At 38.0% G+C, this 22147-nt stretch overlaps 1 protein-coding gene across 2 annotated transcripts; it reads left to right on the plus strand.

Annotated features, from left to right (window-relative positions):
• The first annotated feature begins 319 nt into the window (after nucleotides 1-319).
• On the plus strand, nucleotides 320-21728 carry ARL6IP6 (ARF like GTPase 6 interacting protein 6). Of its 2 annotated transcripts, none has more exons than XM_077861761.1 (4): nucleotides 320-854; nucleotides 1792-1845; nucleotides 10247-10379; nucleotides 20317-21728. In XM_077861761.1, the coding sequence occupies exons 1-4, from the start codon at nucleotides 335-337 to the stop codon at nucleotides 20408-20410; spliced, it is 801 nt and encodes a 266-aa protein (XP_077717887.1). In that variant the 5' UTR covers nucleotides 320-334; the 3' UTR covers nucleotides 20411-21728. The 2 variants fall into 2 exon arrangements, with proteins under 2 accessions (XP_077717887.1, XP_077717888.1); XM_077861762.1 differs by having other exon boundaries at nucleotides 320-731.
• Nucleotides 21729-22147: the final 419 nt, after the last annotated feature.

Consider the following 22147-nt stretch of genomic DNA (forward strand, 5'->3'; position numbering starts at 1 on the left):
GGGGGCGGGGGTCTCCGGCCGGGACGACGCCCCGCGGGGGGCGGGGACCTGGCTCCCTTCGGGCCCTGCTCGGCGCTCTCCGGGCGCTCGTCCGCTTGCCGTCCTGCCCCCCGAGCTGGGGTCGCGCCCGGGCCCGCGGGCGCCCCGCCTCGCCTCAGGCCGCGCAGCGCCTTCCGCGCCCGGACGCGCATCCCGGTGCACCCCCGCGCCGCCTCGCCGGTGGTGGGCGCGGGGGCGGGGGCCGGCCGCTGATTGGCTGCTGCGGGCGCGGGGCGGGGCCGGGGGCGGGGCCGGGGGGGTCTCGCCCTCCGCGGGCGCGGCGGCCTTTCCCGCCATGTCGTTCGTGGAGACCGGGAGGCGCCCGCCTGCGCTGCGCCGACGTCCCGGCACCCCGGCCGCGTCCGCCCGGCCGGCCTTCGCCTTCCCCGCGGGGGGCGGGTGGGGGGACGCGGAGGGGGACGAGGAGGACGGGTGCGACCCGGTGGCCCGCGATCTGCGGGCGGAGTTCTCGGCCGGGGCGTCGTCGGAGCCCGCGGAGCGCCCGCTGCTCCGCGGCGGCGGGGGCGGGGACGGCTCGCCGGTCCTGCCCGAGAAGCGCAACGGCGTGTTGGCGGCGGGCGGCCAGGGTGCGGCGCGGCGCCGGCCGGTGCGGGTGCTGTCGATCCTGTGCTCGCTGCTGTTCGCGGTCCTCGTCGCCTTCCTCCTCGCCATCGCCTACCTGGTGGTGAAAGGTACTGACGCGCGCCCCCCGCCCCCCCGCCCGGCCTCGCCCTCCCGTCCCTTGCGGTGTGTTTCCCGAACGGGCAGGGCCGCGCCCGAGGTGGGAGGCCCGAGGTGGGCCAGCGCCGCCTCAGGTGGGTGCTCGGGCGGCCTGCGGACGCCGCGGTGGGACAGGCTGGCCGGCGGCGCCGTGGAGGCGGTGGCTCTGAGGCGATGGTGCTGAGGCGGCGGCGCTGAGGCGGCGGCTCTGGGGCGGCGCCGGTGCCGCGCGCGCTCGGACGGCCGGGCCGCCGCCCCACAGCCCCGGGCTCTGCTCTTACGGATGGAGTCCGTGGCCCTCGGCCGACGTGCGCTGGTGTCGGGGTCAGACCCCTCTGGTCTCCCCGGTCGTTAGTTGTGTTTCGTCGAGTGAGTTAGACGGCCGCCGGGTGGAACAGAGGACGTGCGCGCGGTGTGCGATCCGGCGGGAAGGCTCGGCCGCGGCGGTCGGAGATCCGCGCGCAGTGTCCGCCCCGCGCTCCCAGGCCCCCGCGGGCCGGCGGGCGGCTCCCGGGAACCCCTGAGCGAGGACGCGGGGCGCGAGCCGCGGTGCAGACGTGGGCGCCGGGCTCCTTGCCGGTGCAGCCCCGCGGCAGGTGGTCCCTGAGCGCGGAGCGGCCCCTTTTCCTCGGGTCACGACCCTTGCGACCTGGGCTTGGGTCCCTTGAGGACGGAGGAAGGGGCCCTAGTAGGCCGCGCGACAGCATCGCAGAAGGCGCGCGCAGGCACCTGGCCGCGCAGGAGCGCCGCCACCTCGAGGTGGAGTAGCCCCGCGGCGGGTGCCGAGAGGAGACCCACAGCCTCCGGGTATTTTCACAGCGACTCCAAGAAGCCCGCTTACTGGGCGATGCGCCCCGACGGACTGGATTTCCCTCGGAAGGCCGCACACCTAGTAGTGGATTCGCGCGTGGACCCTTTTGTTTCCGACTTCAGAGCACTTTCCACAGCTCCACAATATTTTTCCAGGTTTTGAGCTTCTATTTAAATTGTAAAATCGTTTATACTCAAGCCCCCCTTTTTTTGTATTTACAGAGTTACATGCTGAGAATTTAAAGACTGAAGACGACACAGACACTGGGCTACTAGGTATAAGCTTAACTCTCATTTGATTTGCTTTGGAGTTCATTTTTATTTTTCCAAGTCATAAACTTAAACTATACAAAATTTTGGATAAAAAAATTAACATTCCTTTGTGCAATTCATGCAGTCTTAAATTTTTTAATTGCATTTGTGTGTGGTAAATTTTATTGGATTTTTTTAATTTGTATATTTGGTGTGTTTGTGTATACACCACACACAGTAGGAATGCAATTTGAACACCGCTGTGTGTGTGACAAAGACCCAGAGACTAACATTTTCTACTTAGTTCCTCAAAAAGTTTTCCTATACCTTTCCCCAGGAATTAAAAACAAAAAAATCTCCTCACAAACTTAGCAAAGATGACATCTTAAGCAGACCTCAGGAGAAATTTAAGTTCATTACCTCCTTATAAGCAACTTCCTTTTTTTTAAAATGTAAAAAGTATTAGACATACTTGCTTAAGTTAATGATGAAGTCAGCCTCAAGTTTCTATAGAATGTAGAATGCTGTACAGACGACTAGTGAAAAATTGAAGGATTATTTATCTTGTATTTATTACTTTTTGCCAAAATAACTTTGAAGTGTTCAGAACCTGACCTGTTTGGGATATTTTACTACTTTTTGCTGTAATTTATTTGGTTGATCACTCTGAATCGGGGGGAAAAAAAAAGGCTGAGATCCTATCCTGCATGTCACCCCCCATCTCAATTTTAGCTAAACTATTTGTCTCTTCAAGGCTATTGGCCTTACAATGATACAAAGTATAGTCTGACTGATTTTGCAGAAGGGGTAAAACCTTTATCTTCAAATTATTGAAACAAATTATGGTTTGTTAGATGTCCCATGAAAACCTTTCTATAGTCTCGACTTCTTGCATGAGAAAATGTACTTTACAGTTGCTCATTCTATCAATGTATGTTGTATATTTTGTCTCTAAAAACAGCCAAGATTATGAGGCATTTCATAGCAGTTATTAAACTGTCAACTTGATGCAACAAGAATAGAACAATCTTAAGAACTAGGGAAAAATTCCATGTTGCTGTTTAAAACTTAGCAAATTTCATTCACATTTATGAAAAGTATAGGTGGCACTTTTCTTCTGAAGGAACAGCTTGTTTAGTATCAAAAGGAATATAGTAAGGCTTTGTCATTGCCCTGCTTCTTTTCCCTCTTCTAGTTTGGTAATACTTTTAGATGTACCTGATAGATATCTAATGCTGTGACAGCAAATAGGAAGATCATTAAGTCTGTGCTGGTGGCATGAATTAACTTTCAGGATTCAGGAACAATATCAGGAGTGAAGAGAAACTGTTGTATCTTTACAGCAAAAAACAAAACAAAACAAAAAAAAACAAAAAAACAAAACCACCAGAAACAAAAACAAAACAAAAAAAAGCACTAAACAATAGTAGTGCCAAAACAAAAATCCTTATGTTGAAGCAATGCTACAGTGGTCAGATGGAGAATATACTCAACATCTAGTGGACTAATTCAGTCAATTTCCTTAAAGTAGGCATGATTATCTTTATTTTTTTTTAAGATTGTATTTATTTATTCATGAGAGACACAGAGAGAGGCAGAGACACAGACACAGGCAGAGGGAAAAGCAGGCTCCCTGCAGGGAGCTGGATGTGGGACTCCATCCCGGGTCTCCAGGATCACACCCTGGGCTGAAGGTGGCGCTAAACCGCTGAGCCACCCGGCTGCCTGTAATTATCTTTAAAACAAATATTCATTCTAACCTGCAATAGAAAATGCTCTTTTCTAGCAAGAGAATAGAATTCTTAACCTACCTCAGAAAAACAGTGCCAACATGATTAAGCTTCTATAAAGTTGTGGTTACTAAGATAGCACTTACCCTTGCATTGTTCTGAACTGGAATTCTCTCCTGTTGGAAGAAGAAAACAATATAACCTCTTTACAGAAGAATGTTTTGAGTTGACTACTGGCCTCTGTTAAAAGTCCAATTGAGAGCTCATAGTTGAAAATAGGCTATTTTTGTTTTTTTGTTTTTTTGTTTTTTTCAAATTTTACATGGATTCAAATCAGCTTTGAGTGAACAAATATAAAGGATTGCTGCATCAGAGTATCTGTGAAGGACTGCCTGTGGAATTATATTCTTACCCGTTTACAAATGGTATAAAAGTTTTCACGTGAAGAAACGATCTTTAATAAAAACTGTTTAATTTGTCCACTATTTACAGGAAAAGTGGAATGCAGCCTTTTTAAATCTTATTTTGTTGTATTTCATTGCATTTATTTTGCCTTGTTTGCTAGGTACCTCAAAGGTAAATGTAATATTTGTTTGTTTGTTGTAATGTTTGATTGTTTTGTGTATTAACCTTTTTTTGCTGTATTATTAGTGTCCATACTTGTTACCTTCCTATTTCGATGATTCCTATTTAAATTTTATTGCAAATTGCCTTAATTCTTTGAAAACGAACTGGTTTTTAGAATCAAATAATCTAAGTATAGTAACTGCTTTCCTTTTTGCTGTATTATTAGTGTCCATACTTGTTACCTTCCTATTTTGATGATTCCTATTTAAATTTTATTGCAAATTGCCTTAATTCTTTGAAAACGAACTGGTTTTTAGAATCAAATAATCTAAGTATAGTAACTGCTTTCCTATGAAAGAACTCTCTTTCTAGACAGGTTAATAAAACTTCTGTACACTGCGGATTTTTTTATTGCAATTTAAGCCTAGTCCAAGATTGGCATAGTTTAGTAAGAGCAGATTTTAGCAGCAGCTCTCATTTTAGTATGCATAAGAATCACCTGTACTTTCTTTAAAACAGTACCTCTGTGGGGCATCTGGGTGGCTGAGTCAGTCAGACACCTGCCTTTGGCTCAGGTCATGATCCCAGGACCCTGGGATAGAGCCCCATGTTGGGCTTCTCACTCAGTGGGAGCCTGCTTCTTTTTCTCTCCCTCTGCCACTCCCCCTGCTAGTTCTCTTTCTCTCTCTCTCTCTCTCTTTTTCTCTCTTTCTCTCTTTCTCTCTCTCTCTCAAATAAAATCTTTAACAAATAAATAGGTGAAAAATAAGAAGTACCTCTAGCTTTTGTTTTAGCTCAGGGTAGAAGCCAAAAATCTTCATTTTTTATAGGTAATGTTGATGCCTCTCAGTTTGAGAAATACTTTTATAGGGTAAGAATCTCTTTACAGGTGTGGTTTGTTTTGTTTTGTTTTTGAAGATTTTATTTTTAGGTAATCTTAATACCCAACCTGGGGCTCAATTTCATGAGGTTTTGATTTTTGGTACTTGTCATTCTTTGACATCTACTAGTTGATAGTTACACTGCCACAAGATTAAGAGTCTCATGCTCTACTGACTGAACCAGCGAGGCGCCCCTAAAAAATGTGTTTAAGAGCAGTTCAAGTCCTTGGGAGTTGATTGGTGACAGGCTAATAAGGTACAATGTATAAGTGCAAACAAATGCCCCTTAGGAAACATAACTTTGAAAGGACCTGAGACACTGCCATTCCATTCTCTTGTTATCTTTGCCTGAAAGAAGTCTTTATGGGAAACTGTGTATACCTTAAACAAAAAAAGGTTCGTGATGAACATGGTATCAGTACATTTGAGGAGTCATGTGGTCTTACTGGCTAATAGGATTAGGCTATCAGTGTTCATCTTCACTGGTGAGGTAGACCAGCCAAGGAGGTATGAGAGATGCTGTCACCCAGTTTTGGTACTCATCTCCCCTAATCTTCCCTCAGTGACATTGGAAAGGCTTTCCTTTAATAATTGTCCTATAAACCATCTCGTAATGTAAGCCTTTTTTTTCAGGGAGGTTAATAAAACTTAAGTTTACTTAGTTAAAAATCACATTTTACTCATTCTCCCTAAAGGTTATTCTCAGGCCAAATTGATTGCACCAATATACAACATAATGAGTTGTTTAATTTTTGCATATTGGCTTTTGTATCTGTCACATTATCCAAGTTTTATCACTTTTCACACACTTAGTTCTATTTTCCAATTTTTGCCCTTTTTTTTTCATAGTCTTATTACAGGGTATGATAAAATGACCTTTTATTTCAGCCAAATCTGAAGTAAGTGTATAAGAAAAATAAAAGGTTTGCCTGTACCAGAAAATGTTTTGAGACTGTTGTCATCAAAGTAAACATGGGACTAGTGCTTTGAGTATGCATGCTGTAAGTATGCCATACAGGAATCGTAATTGCCTTTGTGGAGTTCCTTCAGTCTAGAAAGCTTTTGATTCTTGGTACTTGTCACTCTTTGATATTTCTTAGTTAATAGGTAACTATAAGTCCCTCTTGTGGCTAAGACCAGATTTCTAGCATTTTGCAGTGTCAAGGGCTATTCTTGTTTTTAGCTGCCCATTTAGTTCTGCTTTATGATTAAGATGTTTTCAGGCTTCTAAATATTTACAAAGATGAGTGACATATACACAGTCCAATCAGAGATGAAGCCACTCATTTGAAGAGTTTATCAGTTATTTATTCTGCAGAAAGATAAGTGAGACTCTACCATCATAAGTTCATGATACAGAACACTAGAAACATGGTAAAAATTTCTGAGAGAATGGGTGTGTTGGGAAGTGACCCATTCTCTTAGGTAAAAATTGAAAACAGTCCACTCAGTTTCTTCCTTACAGTGAAAAATGACTGAGACTGTGAACTTAAACTTTTTCCAGCGAATATATGAACCTTGTAATTTCAGGCCACTATGTATTAAGGGTATGATACAGTGCGATTTGCAGCTGGGTGGGTAACTCAATTATTTCATGGAAAAATTCACAAATACATTATTGTATTCTGTGGTGGTGTTTGTAAATTGTGTGTATTGCTTATTCATATTAGTTAAAGAATGATGACCTTAGGGAAAAAAAGAAGAGAAAAATAAAAGCCCAACAGGACTGGAAGAATAAAACTAAAATTTTAGATAATTTATCTGGGTTTTAGATTCTATTTATTTTTATCTCTTTTCTATAATGAATGTAACTCTCAATAAGAAAAACTTTAAATTTCTGAATTTAAGTTTAGAAAAATAGAAGTAATACATTCAGCCATTAATATACTATTGAAACTTAACAGTACGCCAAAACTTTGGTTTTTTTGTTTCACCTAGTATTACCAGCCGTCTTGTATTCGTCAATATAAATTATCTCTTGAACCAAAGTTCACAGCAGTATATATTAGAATTTTTGTCATGAGAGAGTTTAGGCACAGCATGGGTTATTAGCAAGAATTATTATTCAGCCAAATTATTAGTCACAAAAATCATTACAGGTCTCCTTATTACATAGAAGCAGTAATGAGAAGCACACATTTGGACCTCTAAATCGCAAGAATTTGGTGATCTGAAGGGATGTTTCTTAGGCTAATGAAGTTAAACTTTAGCTGGCATCAGAATTAGCTAGCTTGTTATGTGAGAAAAATAAAGTACGAGACAGTTTTTCTGGTGAGAATTTGTGGAAAGTGGAATATATATGTGTGTTGTACATTTAGTTGTACATAACTAGCTCTGTATATATGCCTATGTTACTTAGAGAACTATAATTTTTAGAAAAGATGCACAACAAACTTAGCTAATTGCTTTTAGGAGTAGAATTGTTGAATTGAGGTAGAAAGACTTAACTTTTATATTCCTTTATACATTATAAAATGTTAGCTCTTGGTAAAGTGGGGTTATGTTATGTCAAGTTTTTAGCTTCTGGATTCTGGAGAAAGGGACTTGTTACAGTTTTAGTTGTTGCTAGCTGCCAACTTGTGTGGCTTTTCTGCTTTTTCACAAACAAATTGAATTACTTTCTGAAGCATGAGCACTTTTAGACCATGATACTACAGTGTATTTTTTTTTACCCTATTACTATGAATTGACTTTTATCAGTGGTGTAAATGTTGATCAGTTCAAAATGAATATAAAATTAAAAAGCCCAAAGTGAAGCAAACAGATTGTGGAACAGCAGTCAGTTTTGAGAACTCAAAAATATTCTTGTATTAATTTTGACAGGTGTCCTGTTAAAGCACCTGAGTGAAAAAGTTTGATGGGCTTTAGAGAGCCTCACATTTTGTTACTTTTTTAATCTATTATTTTGTGTCTTTCTCATATTTTTTAGATGTTTAGAAGTTTCTGTTATTCCACAAGACTCCAAACATAGTTGATTTTTCAGAATTCCTATCTTTTGTTCTGCAGACCTTATGTATTATCTGATATCAAACAGTGTAAATTTGTCAATTCTGTTCTCTCCTTTAGCAGTACTCATCTAAATAATAATATTTGGTAGAATAACTATCTTTAAGTTGTAGCTGCACACTAAGTATGCTGATAATTTTTATTTTGGCCCCCTGTCTGACTGTGTTGACAAGACAGCTATATCTCAGTCTCTGCTGAGGTTCTGTCTACCTAGTTCCAAGCTGGGTTACAGTTCTAAAATCTGACACTGTGCCAGGGCATTAGGGTGGGATGCAATGTAGTCCTCAAAACATTTGTTCAAATGAGTTACTGCTGAAACATCTTGCTTTCTGGTCAGGGTGGCCTTTCAGATGTAGCACTTTTACAACCACGTCACCATCTGCTGTTTCTATGCCCCACCTAGGGAAGAGACAACTATAGTCTTGGCTCTGGGCCTGTCTGCCAAGATACTGTATGTAGCTATGATCCCTCTGTAGTGTTGTATGGCCTTAACCCAGGACTCTGCCAGAAATCCCCAGCAGTACTGCCCCCTCTCCACCTATACACACAAGGGCAGACACACCTCTTTCTTCAAACAAAGAGAATCTTTCTCACCGGCGCATAAAGCCCTCGCTTTCTTAACTCCCTGTACTACAGAAGCATTTTTGTCTGTACCCCAAACAACCCATTATCTCTGCTGTCTATCCAAGATATTTTGTATTGGTCTACCTTCCTCTTACTTATCCCTTAATCATTTTGCAGCATAAAAACCACAGAGACACTGGTTATTTCTTTGTCACATCCTTCTGGGGCAGGGAACATACAGTCCATTATCTCTTTGAAAGGAGGTAAAAGGGAAACTAGTGAGAAAAAATTAAGGTTAATCTTTCAAAAATACATTGCCATAGTATTTTGTAATACTTTGTTGCTCTGAGTTTGTCTTTTAGCTTGTTTTATCAGTCTATTACTGGGCTTCATATGGTTTACAAACAGCTCGATGCACATATTTCTTAATGCCTCTTGCTAAAAGACATCTTGGTTGTGCATTTTGTGTAACCAGGAAATTTGGCAATTCATTAGTCTTTCTCAACTGTAGTCTTCTTAACCTTTTCCTCACTCCCAGTACTACGGAGGCCTGTGACACACTCCTAAGTAGTGGTGGCTTAGTAAACTCTCTAAGGGACAGTTTGAATATGTATCTGAAAACCATCAAATTAATTTGTTCTTTCTGTTGTCACTTTGTTGATTTCCCTCATTCTTCCATTTCTCAACCTTTTCCCCCTTCCTTGAGTCCAGTATAATACCATTGCTTTTGATTTTTTTTTTTTTTTTTTTTAATCATGAGCGACACAGAGAAAGAGAGGCAGAGACGCAGGCAGAGGGAGAAGCAGGCTCCACGCAGGGACCCCGACGTGGGACTCGATCCCGGGTCTCCAGGATCACGCCCTGGGCCAAAGGCAGGCGCTAAACCGCTGCGCCACCCAGGGATCCCAACAGTGAAGTTTTTTAACCACTTTCCCGTAGTTGAATTTTATAAAGCTGCCGATAAGTTATATTCATAAGTTGAATTTGTACTTTTTACATGTTAAATAATTAAAATATTTATAATTATTTTTAATCATTTTATTAGCTTATCATTGAATTGTTAAGATATGGGCAGCCCGGGTGGCTCAGCGGTTTAGTGCCTGCCTTCGGCCCAGGGCGTAACTCTGGAGACCCAGGATTGAGTCCTGGGTCGGGCTGCCTGCATGGAGCCTGTTTCTCCCACTCCTCTGCCTGTGTCTCTGCCTCTCTCTCTCTCTCTCTCTGTGTCTCTCATGAACAAATAAATAAAATTTTTAAAAAATGTTAAGATATTAAATGATATGACTTCTTTTTTTTTTTTTTAATTTATTTATGATAGTCACACAGAGAGAGAGAGAGAGAGGCAGAGACACAGGCAGAGGGAGAAGCAGGCTCCATGCACCGGGAGCCCGACGTGGGATTCGATCCCGGGTCTCCAGGATCGCGCCCTGGGCCAAAGGCAGGCGCCAAACCGCTGCGCCACCCAGGGATCCCAAATGATATGACTTCTAATTGTGCTTTAATATTTTACATTTTTGCATGGGTTTGCTTGTAGTAAGCCCAAATCTCTTGTATCACTTACATGCAAATCAGAAGTTTAGAAATATACATGATCTTCTGAACATGAAGATACTGGTTTAATTTAAATTGCTTTGGTGTTAATAATAATAAAAGTTTTCCTTCTCTCTTCCCATTAAGGGTTCTGGACTCTACTTATAATATCTCTATCTGCTGGATTCTCCTGCTGTAGCTTTTCTTGGACAGTGACTTATTTTGACTCTTTTGAACCAGGGATGTTTCCTCCTACTCCTCTTTCACCTGCCAGGTTCAAGTAAGTATTCCTGTTTATTTTTATTTTTTAACCCATTCCAACTCTGTTGAAATGCTAATACAGAAAGGAGCAAGAAGCTTCTAATTTATAAGATAACGTGTTGAGGTCCCAACATCTATAAAATATAAATGACATCAGGTTTTCAATTTGACTCAGCCTTTAGATAAATGGAGAATATTTTAAATTCCTTACCTAGATAATGCAATGATTTTTTAAAAAATTCAAGAAATTCAAGTAATGATCTAAGACATAAGAAACTTTGGTATTTGTTCCTTTGGAATGGAATCTCATTTAAACCGTTTATGAAGGCTAAATTTATATCGGCAATGTGAAAGTTTTACTAAATGCATGTATAAATGGTCAGATTTATATCAACTTAATAATTGAATTGGACTTTTCCTTAGATTTCAGTTTTGTGTAATTAGCAAGCATTTATGGCACCCAGTTTATATGTCTAGATGCGTTTCACTGTGAAACAATATTTTTTTGGTCTGTGTTTTCTGTATTTCAAAAGACTTTCAAAAAACTCAGTAGATGGTTGTGCTAATCTAGTTTATTTATGTCAGGAAAACTCAAATTATAAATACTTCAAATTTCCAAATAAGAGTTTCTAAGACGTCTAGTTTATTCTACAAACTGAAGGGTTGGGGAAAAGGTGAAGAGTAGAAAACAAATTCTGATTTAAGATATGTACGTTACCAGAGTATTACGGTTGTTATTGTTGCTGTTATTACTACCAGCTCCAACTTACTTCATGGAGAGCTTGTAGAGACCAAATAAAATCTATTTGAGGGACTCTATAAATAGGAAGTTTAATATTAACTATATTTATTAATAATCATTGTTATTACCAGCTCTTATTATTAGTGAACTCATATTTTTTTCCTTATAAATCTGTCTTTAAAACTTCTAGCTTTACTTTAGATGACGTGTGTGTGTATTTTAAACAGCTTAATAAATCCCTGTCTGTATATGAAACAAATCATATACTTACCAATAAATTTTGTATATGTGTGTTCAAAGTGGTTAATGAGTAATTAATAATCTAAATTGACTAAGTTATACCTAACAGTGAAATAATTTCATAGTTTGTATGACCATTCAGTTGCAAAGTTAATTTTGCTATGTGATATTGTGTTTAATTCAAATTTATATTCTTGCTACCTGATGACATTAATTATTTGATAACAAGATGTATGTATCCAATGTCGATAATATAATGAGACTCCTTTCATAAGCCACCAAAAACCATAATCCTTTTTTTTTCCTTTTATTTCTTTTTAACTCACTTCTCTCCTGATTTCCAGCCCTACAATTTTAGCTGGTTAGCAGAGCTGGCAGCCTAGATATCAGAAAGCACCTTGCATTTAAAGTTATTAAGACTCTAGCTGGTCTTAAAGACCTCGGTCTCCATCCACTTAACAAGGCTTGAAACCCTTATTCAGTTTATTTATCCTTTGCCAAATGTACTCATTCCTGCTTTTTGAAGTGTTACTGGAATACTTTATCTTTGCACCTTGAGCGTTTTTGCCCTTTTTAAGGCCTTGGCTGCTGAACTTCACTCCTGGGTCTCCCTTAGTCCAAGCTTTCGCTCTTCGAATTCATCCCGTATTTTGTTACCTCTGTTAAAACAGATCTTAGTCACAGCTCTTCCTTGTGAAGAGCTTCAGCAACTTTCCCACTGCCTTCAAAATGATGTCTGACTCTCAAGTACAGCAGAACAGTCCTTCCCCAAGTGATCCTACCCCACTTTTCCAGCTTCATCTTCAGCTGTTTGTCCAGTGCACCCTACTCTGTAGCCACATACCAGATTACCTTGACATCCCTTGAATAAACTCTGGATTTTTGAGATGCCTTGACTTTACTCTTACTGTTTTCTGTTCCTGGAATATGTTTTTCCCTTGCAGATATTTTTCTACCCTCACCAGAATTCATAAATCTTATAGATGTGAGAAGCTTTTGGAGTTAGAGAAAAAGCATTTCGGTGTTTTAAATAACTGTAACTCTGTGGGTATTTAACTGATTTCTTAAAAAATTATCTCTGCATTTCAGGTTGCCTGGGTAACTCAGTCAGTTGAGCGTCTGACTCTTGGTTTCAGCTCAGGTCATGATCTCAGGGTCATGGGATCAAGCCCCCACATTGGGTTCTGCACTCAGTGGGGAGTCTGCTAGAGATTCTCTTTCTCCTTCTGCCCATCCTCCTGCTTGCACACATGTGCCCCCCTCCCCTAAAAAATAAATACATAAATATTTAAGAAAAATTATCTTTCCATTTTTTATTAAACTAGAACCCATAGTGATAGACTTGTTTTCAGTGTGTTATTAGTCATTCAATTTTTTTTTTAAGATTTTATTTTTAAGTAATCTGTACACCCTATGTAGGGCTTAAATTCACAACCCAAGATCAAGAGTCTCATGCTCCACTGACTGAGCTAGCCAGGTCCCCTTACTCATTTAATTTTAATATGAGATAGTGTCTGATTAGAGACTTAGACTGCATATTTTTTAATACAGCCCTAAAGCCACAGTATTGAAAAATGTTCATATATATAAATTTGGATTCCTTTCAGTATGTAAGTTGGATAACTTAATTTTATATGTGATAAATCAATTATTAAATATTCATGGCCGTGAGTGAAACTATAATTTAAAATTATCTTGTGTTGATATAGACACAGCCCAAAAAAGGCATACAATAAATATAGTGATGGATGATGGCATAGTAACAGAAATCACAGACAAAAAAGGCATATAAGATAGTGATAATTGGTAAAACTAAGTTTTATAGCAAAAACTCTACCTTCTAGTGCTTGTGGGAAATAATGCAGTAACTACTTCAGAAATGGCAGAATAAGTATATTCTCTGTGTCACCAGTAGAATGAGAGCTTGCACAGGGAAACAACTTCTCTACCTTTCGTGAAAGTTGAAATCTTCAAACTTTATTTTCTTAGAAATCAGATTGATATATTTCATTAATATGTAATATGCATTGATAAAAATATGTTTGTAACAGGCTATGTATTCTTTTATAACTTAATGATGTTAATATATAGATTTTTATCATTATATGAAAAATGCAAATTCTTTGTTGAAAATTCAAAAACAAAAAAAAGGAAAATTTATGAACAGAAAGTGACTGCTAACATTTTAATGTATACCTTTCCATTCTTTGCATATTTTAAAAATTAAAATTGGAATCATAGTATACATACTGTTTTATAAACCATTTTTTATTTAACATTATGTTGGAACATTTTTCCACTCAGTATTTCTTTTGAATTTTCAGTGTTTTAAATAACTTTAAAGACCGGTCATGATAGATGTCAGCTTATTTTTTTAAATCTAATATAAATGATAGCTAGATTCTAAGATAGTTAACCAAATCCCTGTTTAATAAATTAAGTAGAAACTAAAGAAAAGCAGGTCAGTTAAAAATCATAAAATGAAGGGACTTTTTTTCTTTATATTTTTACTTTTCTAGCTCCATGAATATCAAACATGAAGAGAGTAAAATAATCGTGCCTAATTGGTTTGTTAAAAAATCATTATTTTGCTCTCCTTTGCAGATTTTAAACATTTAGGCCTTTTTTTACCCCTCAAACAAGCTAGTTGGTAGAAGTTGGAGAAAAAAATTGAGAGGACCATGTTTACTGTGGCTCTCAATTGTTTATCCCTAAAAACACAAACTCCTTAAGGAAAGAAAAAAAGACATTTATTGATAGTAAATATTATATGAAGGGTCTAATGAAATCAGTTTGAACGAATAATTCATTGGGAGAGTTGAGATTAGAAATCAACCCTTGTATTAAAATAATTTTTCATATTTAATTCTATTATATTTGTTGGATATTTTCTTGATTGAGGCTACTATAACAAAGTACCATACACAGGGTGGCTTATAAACAACAGAAATTTGTTACTCTCACAGTTGTGGAGACTGGAAGACCTGTATCAGGGTGGCAGCTTGGTCAGGTTCTAATGAGAACTATCTTCTGGGTTTGCAAATGGCCTCCTCATTGTATCCTCACAAGGCTGAGAACAGGTTTCACTCTCATGATCTCATCTAATCCTGATTACCCCCAAAGGCCCCGTCTGCTAATGCTATCACATTGGGAGGTAAGGTTTCAACATAGGAATGGCAGTGTGGAGAGGGGTACAACATAGTCCATAATAAAATTTAGAAGTTTTCACTTGTAGATAAGCACAGGACCTTTAGGGAGTAACAAGATAAAGAACTTAGCAAGGTATGTTTTCAGACAGATATTTAATGGACTTCAAAAGGCATATTAAGAAAAATTATTATCCTGACAGCAAACTTTGCTGATCTGAAAGTATATTGTAATGTGATACACACAGACTTCTCTATTAGGAAGCATTTTCTTTGTGTTTTTGGATCCATTATACTTATAAATTATTTTCTTAGTTGCTTCTGAACGTAGGTAACCGTGTAATGGTAACCTCTTAAATAATGAGACGAGGCAGTAACTTTTGATTACTTGAAGTATCTTTATAGGCTTTCCCACTTCTCACTACTTTATAACATTACTGCTCTTTGAGACTACTTAATGAACATCTCCAGTTCCCTTCTCATTAGTTTTCCCTATTCATTCATTCAGTTTTCTCAGTGATTTCCAAGCAGGCAAATATAACAATATATGTGATCAGTATTTCACATTGTGATGATCTGCTTTAATTATAGTTTCCAGCAGTTACTATATCTAGGTATGTGACCTACCCAAGCAAAGATACTACACTATTTAATTAAGTCCTCCTGACTGGGGAGGTATTAAGGTATGAAGCTGCATTTTTCCTGGCAATGAATTTCACATTACCTGTGCCCCATCTAGTGGAGCAGTGATGTAGCTGCAGGTTTACAGTTATCCAGCACGCTAAAAATAAAAACCATTCCGTTATTATTATAGGTCCCACCTACAGTAGAAATGTTACCTTATAGTTTAGAAATAAATTTAGTGGAAAAATGATAATGTAAGTGATGGGTTTGGCAAACCACACAATGTAGAAAGCTTCTTTGGTTTGTAATTAAGAATCAAAATATTTAGTAATAGTGAAATGAAAAATAGTGAAAGAAGTAATTAAATTTGTCTATCTTGTAATTTTACTTGGAGTCAAGGGTCAACATTATTGAATTAAGGGTGTTCCTTCATTACAGTCAATAGTTAACAAGTCTTATTGTTGGAATGAAAAACGCATTTAGATCAAAATTAAAATTTAACAGCATATGACTGTAGCCTTCAAGCCAAGAAGTTAACTTTGTAAGGATAGGGTTATTATTTTGTGCTAGAAATACCCACAGAGACTTATTTCAAGAAGAAAAAAAGAAATCAATGCTTGTTTCCAAAGTTACTAAAGATGAGCTGTGTTACAGAAATTGAGTAGTACTGAAAATTTCAAATTTTAGCCTAATCCTGGTCAAAGGTAATATAAAAATAAAATCTCTGGTTATATGGCTATCTGAATCCAAAGTCTAGATCACTGCATCTCTTGCTGAGAAATTGATTTTAAATGATATTTCTCCCTTTATTTTGAGAAATATTTTACAAATAGCATGTCATGCATTCACAGTGTTGTAGATTTTAGAGAATGTCTCAGTTTTTCATAAATCCTCTGTTGACTTCTGTTTTAAGAAATTTGTCATCATCAATCTTATAAGTGAAGAGTCCTTTTGAGGGTAGAACGAATGAATGATTGTAGTTATGACTTTTTAGATGCAGGGTTCATGGTCAAAAAGTAAGGAAACTTTACAATTATTGGTACTATGCCATGATTTCTACGAATGTGCTAATGAAGAGTAGTGTCTTTTCACTAAACCTGCTTTAAATATCATCTATAGAATTTGGCAGTCTACAGTGTTTCATAGTTAATATACAGAACAAGAGCTGCTATCTGCTGCCTTCCTGAAAGTGTTGGTCTTTTTTGTTAGGATCACTCTGAGTTATCTACCTTTCTATATCTTCTTCCAATCACAAATGATATTTGGTAAATATGAAGATACTCAGTTTCAAAAAACACATGCTTTTAATTTTAAATTTAATTTATTTCTACAAAGCTTTGGTTTTTTTTTTTAAATAGAAGTGTATTGCCTTACAGTGCTATTTGGAATATGAAAAGTAAAGTAGAAGTGAGAAAGAAAAGGGAACAGTTGGTTTTTATGTGAATTGCTTTTTGGTAAACTGTTTTTGGTAACCATTTTACAGACTACAGATTAACACATGATCTGATACTCTTGCATGTGTTTGTTTGTTTTTTTAAGTAGGCTCCATGCCCAGGCTGGAGCCCGTTGCAGAGCTTGAACTCACAACCCTGAGATCAGGAGTTGCTTAACAGACTGAGCCGCCCAGGCACACTTGTATTATTTCTATGTATAGTGTCTGGAGTATAATCAGATGTTGAAATATTTAAATTTCATAACATTTGTATATGATTATGTGTCATTGTAGAAGGGAAGCATACAATGAGTTAAATATTTAATCCTAGAGAATTCCAGTTTTAGGATTGGCATTGATGTATTATATTTTTTCTCTATTCATCATGAGGCTTGTTTTTCTGTTATTAAAGAGTTTTCTCTAACTTTTTGTTCTTGACTTTGGGGGCTTTAATTCTTGGGGGTTGAGAAGATATGGACAAACACAATAGTAAAATCATAATAGAAATGGAGTTATGGATTCTTGGGTAGTATCATGAGTCTTAGAGGTATAGGTAAGTGGGTGATTTAGTATTTAAATTAGAAGTCCTTTTCCAAGCGCACTAGACTGAACATTGAGCACAATAAGTTGACTCTACAACTTTTTTATATAGATTTTGACAAGCTGCCTCTTTGTTCAGTCAGATTCTTTGTTGCCTTGGACTAATGAAACAGATGTCAGATGGCTAATTGCAGTAGGAAAGAAAAGCTACTGACAAGAGATAGATCAAAAACTTGGCCTTGATATTTGAGCATCATGAAGTTTTATTATCTGGGTACTGTTTGGAGCCATCAGTGGCAGTGTGGTCACTATAAATGAATATATTAATGGTGTTGCATTAATATATGGCTTCTTGAGGTGAAGGGTTAAAATATATGCGTGTTGTATATTCCATTACTGTTCTAAATGGAGATTTAAGTAGATGTAACAAAATCCTGTAAGAAATCATAGTAACCAATTTGGTTTCCTTGTTTTCATAAAGTAAGGTAGCAAGTGACTATTTGCTTTGTACCTGTTTGCTATGGCTTTTGCTTATGCTAATTTATAAATTTATAATGTTTTATATATGGGCTACTGAAAAGGCATAGGTCCATATGCATAGAACAACAATGATAAGAAATACTTGAGAGATAGTACTTGCCAGTTTTGTTCTTGGAGCTTTTTCTGTGTCAACAATCTTTGTAAGTCGTAAAAGGCAGCCTGGTATATGAAAGGCCTTATAGGGACGCTTGGGTGGCTCAGTGGTTCTGAGAGCCTGCCTTCAGCTCAGGGTGTGATCCCAGAGTCCCGGGATCAAGTCCCGCATCGGGCTCTCTGCATGGAGCCTTATTCTCCTCTCTCTTCCTATGTCTCTGCCTCTCTCTGTGTCTCTCATGAATAAATAAATAAAATTTTAAAAAGAAAAAAGAAAAAAAAGTCTTACAAAACAGAGGAGGTGGCTTCCAGGGCACCTGGGTGCGTGGCTCAGTTGGTTAAGCATCTGCCTTCAGTATTTTCTTGAGATTTTTTTTTTTTTAAGATCTTATTTATTTATTCATGAGACACACACACACACACAGAGGCAGAGACACAGGCAGAGGGAGAAGCAGGCTCCATGCAGGGAGCCCAACGCGGGACTCGATCCCGGGTCTCCAGGATCAGGCCCTGGGTCGAAGGTGGTGCTAAACTGCTGAGCCACCAGGCTGCCCTTAATTGAGATTTTTTAAGCTAGACATCTGACTGTGGCCTACTACTAGCTGTCAATTATCTTTTCTTGAGTAATTGTTACTTATTTTGCAATTTTATCCTTTCTGTTCTTTTTCTCCCTTTCTATTCTTTCGATGTAGACATTCTTTCTTTAATGAAATAATGTGGATATTAGTTCAATTTTCAAACATTGTTTTTGGCAAAGTAAAAGTTTGGCAACAAAACACAGTTTCATTTATTTCCTTTTTTCAAAATAATTTTTTTTAACTGACTCATAAAATCCAAAGACTTGGGATTTTATTATTCTTGTATCTTGTGTACTCTTTGCCCTGACTTCCTATGGAATGAAGACTTTGCTTAATCAAGATGGTACTCAGCACAGATAGAAATTTTGGGGCATTTTTCTATCTCAAAAATGTACTCTGTGTACTTTCGGGGCAGCCCAGGTGGCTCAGTGGCGCATGAAAGAGTAGGGAATTGAGATTATAAAGGACTTCCAAGTATAAAGCAAGGGGTGACCTTTCCCTTAATGAGAGACAGTATTTCCTAAGAGAGGGAAGCTTGCTTTTTAAAATCCTAACTCTTCTGTCCTAAATAGCACTCATAAAGTTAGTTGGAATACACACAACTTTATCCTCTCCAGCAATTTCTAATAAGTAATCTTCAATAAAAAGAATACAAATGTTGTATCATTTTATGTTTTTGAGAGAAACGTAAGAGGAAATGCTTTGCAAGTAATTGAAATGCGGTGGTGTTTAGTATTTTCTTTCAGATTTTGGGTTTGGTTAAGAACTTTTGATTCCAGATAAAGAACTGAGAGCTATTCCTACCAAAGCTCACACAGCTTAAAATTCTCTATGAATTAGAGATTTCTTGGCTAGGCATAGAATGAAAAATAAAAGGCGGCTCAGGAGTGTGACGGGGGACGCGTGAGTACGGGGCTGGCTTGTCCTGTCTCCCCTGAGCCCGCCAGACACAGAAGCAAGTAGCCAGTTGGTTCTTAACGTAGGGTCTGGCTCAGCCCCTCACCCTGACAAGCGCGTGGAGTGTTCTGCTGAACACTGAAAGTTCCTAAAGATGAGCAAAGAGTATTGTTGCATTAGTTAGTAGAAAGAATGTTAAAGAAAATGTAGTAAAATTGCTGTAAAATAGAGGAATCAAATGTCAGGGGAAATCTGTGCACATAAGCTAGTAGGCATGCGCATAGTAATCATAAAATAAGAAATGTGTCTTTGCTGATACCTAGGAACTCATTGAAAGCCAGTTCAATTAAGTAACCTGTTAAGTTGAAAACTGGAATGTCGGGCAGCCCCGGTGGCGCAGCGGTTTAGCGCTGCCTGCAGCCCAGGACGTGATCCTAGAGACCCTGGATCGAGTCCCACGTTGGGCTCTCTGCATGGAGCCTGCTTCTCCCTCTGCCTGTGTCTCTGCCTCTCTCTCTCTCTCTGCATCTCTATGAATAAATAAATAAAATCTTTAAAAAAAAAAAAAGAAAACTGAAATGTCTATAAAAGACATAATCTGATTTATGACACACAAATGGACAAGTGCTATTTTTAGTGCTTACAAGAGTAAGCACTAAACTACTAAAGAGTAGTTTCTTCGTGTAATCTAAAAATGGTACAAACAGGATATATTATTTCAGGTTGTACCTGAAATAATTCATATATTTAGTTCTGAGTGAGAACAAGGAAACAGTGCTCATTAATGAAAGAACATGCTTCTAACAAGATTTATACTGTAGAATTAGGTTATGATACACTCAGTGACTGAATCGCAGTAAAGAAATACAAGGGATTAAATTGAACATTTTGCTGAAATGAAACTGAAAAATCATATTTGACTACAAGGACAGTTTTTGATAGAGAACTTGAGGTCACTCTATTTACTAATCCTGCAAATATCCAATACTCTTTTTTAACATATACTAAAGTATAAAATATTAGGGAAACATTTTTAGTTTGTAAGCATTTTCAGTAAAAACTGATGGTGTTTCTGTTATACCAAATTACATTTCCTTTTTTTGTTCCCCCCTCCCCCCACACAGGAAACTGACTGGACATTCTTTCCACATGGGCTACAGCATGGCAATTTTGAATGGCATTGTTGCTGCTCTTACTGTAGCATGGTGCCTCATGTAAACCCACACCGAAGCACTATTTTTGGCAAAACTTAGTCATGATCGCTTTGTAATAACAGGGAAGAACATCATTTGTCTACTGAGAAGACCAAGAAACCTGCTGTTACGTGGTTCAGATACATGTCATATCATCGTCATTATGGAGGACCTTCCTTTTTTTTTTTTTTTTTTTTTTAATGGAGGACCTTCGTTAGCACCATTCTAGAATTTAGGCATTAAGAATATCTGAGTGTTAAATTTCAAGTAATTTCTTAAAAATGTAAGATGTTTACCTCATCTTTTTACTTTTGTGTGCATTGTCCTTATAAATTATAGAAAACATTTTAATTGAATTCAAACATGAAAACTTGAATATAGGATAATGCTATGTATAATACTACATTTTTGCTAAGAAATACTAGTAGTACTGTTTAAATGAGATAGAAATACTTCTTATTTATTCATGATACTAGAAAAGCAAACAATGCCAACTATTTCAACATTTTGTAGAAGCTACTTTGAAATCAGAATATTTAGTTTTCAATAGTCATAATCAGTGGAAGGTGCATTTATATTTTTAAAGGAGGTATAATTGCGTATGTGGTTTTTTTTAATATATTTTCCTACTACATATTGATTTTGTATGTTTTTAAAATTGCTACATCTAGATAAATGTTATTTTTTAGCTGGTGAAAGCCTAATACCTACCATTTTAAATAAATACTGTGTTTTTTTTAAAAAAGCAAAAAAAACACAAAAGACAATCTGATTTTAAAATTAAGTAAACCTATTTTCGCAAAAAAAAATACTTAAGGCATTAAAATATTGAGAAATTTGAAGTTGTTCACTATTTGTTTCCACAGTTGGAAATATTTGTCTTGGTGTATACATGATTACTCCGATAGAAATGGTATTAATTTGTTTTTAATAAGTATAAATCTGAAAGTTTTATATTTAGAAATGCTTGAACTACTTTGTTTTTAATCTCAGAAATTTAGTTACCAAAATAGAAAAGGTATTTTGATAATGTATATATGTATAGTCTTTTTACATATAGTTTCATAATATTTATATTTAAATGTTCTTCTACAATTGTTTGTTTTTGTTTTATAGTAATAAAGCTTAATTGTTCCCACTTCTTTTCTAAATACCTGTTTGGAAAATACAATTTTAGAAAGATGAACTATTTAAAATACTGTTTTCCCTGGCCATAGAAAAACTTATATTAGGAAGGCATTGTGTAGCAAAACTACTTATTCAGTCCAAATGGGAAAGGAGTATGTGCAGTGTGTTCCTGTTTATCTACTAAGTGTTGTTACTGAGTAAATGATTCAATGATATTCCTAAAAGTCTTAACACTTTTTTTTCCTCTCTAAAACTTCCCATTGGAAATGACAGATGCAGCTCCAATTTAAATTATCTGAAGTGGTTAGATTAATATGGGTGGGAGGTATGTGTACGTGTGTTTATATACACTTATATACATATACAAATCCTGTGGCTTAAAATATCCCTTCCAAAGTGGTCAGAGTGAATTTATTTTCACTCCCTGCTTTTCTCCTCTCACCCTCCCAGCTCTTCCATTGCCATGGAATGTACAGGTAACAAAATTAGTTTTTCTTCTTTCCACCCTTCCAAACTCCCCTCCCCAACCCAATTTGCATAGCTCCTTCCAGATTTTTTGTGTCCTACGACTAAGAAAAAGATTACAGTACACCTTCGGTATACGGGTATCTGTAAGATATGTATATCTATGTAT

The sequence above is a fragment of the Canis aureus genome, chromosome 20 (genome assembly GCF_053574225.1).
Source record: "Canis aureus isolate CA01 chromosome 20, VMU_Caureus_v.1.0, whole genome shotgun sequence".
NCBI classification, from domain to species: Eukaryota; Metazoa; Chordata; class Mammalia; order Carnivora; family Canidae; genus Canis; species Canis aureus.

Bases quoted from the DNA above. Each gene is read 5' to 3' on its own strand.
- ARL6IP6 (XM_077861761.1), top strand. From the start codon at position 335: ATGTCGTTCGTGGAGACCGGGAGGCGCCCGCCTGCGCTGCGCCGACGT. The intron at 855-1,791 runs GTGGGTGCTCGG...TTGTATTTACAG, and splicing joins GTGGGCCAGCGCCGCCTCAG to AGTTACATGCTGAGAATTTA. The intron at 10,380-20,316 runs GTAAGTATTCCT...CCCCCCACACAG, and splicing joins CTTTCACCTGCCAGGTTCAA to GAAACTGACTGGACATTCTT.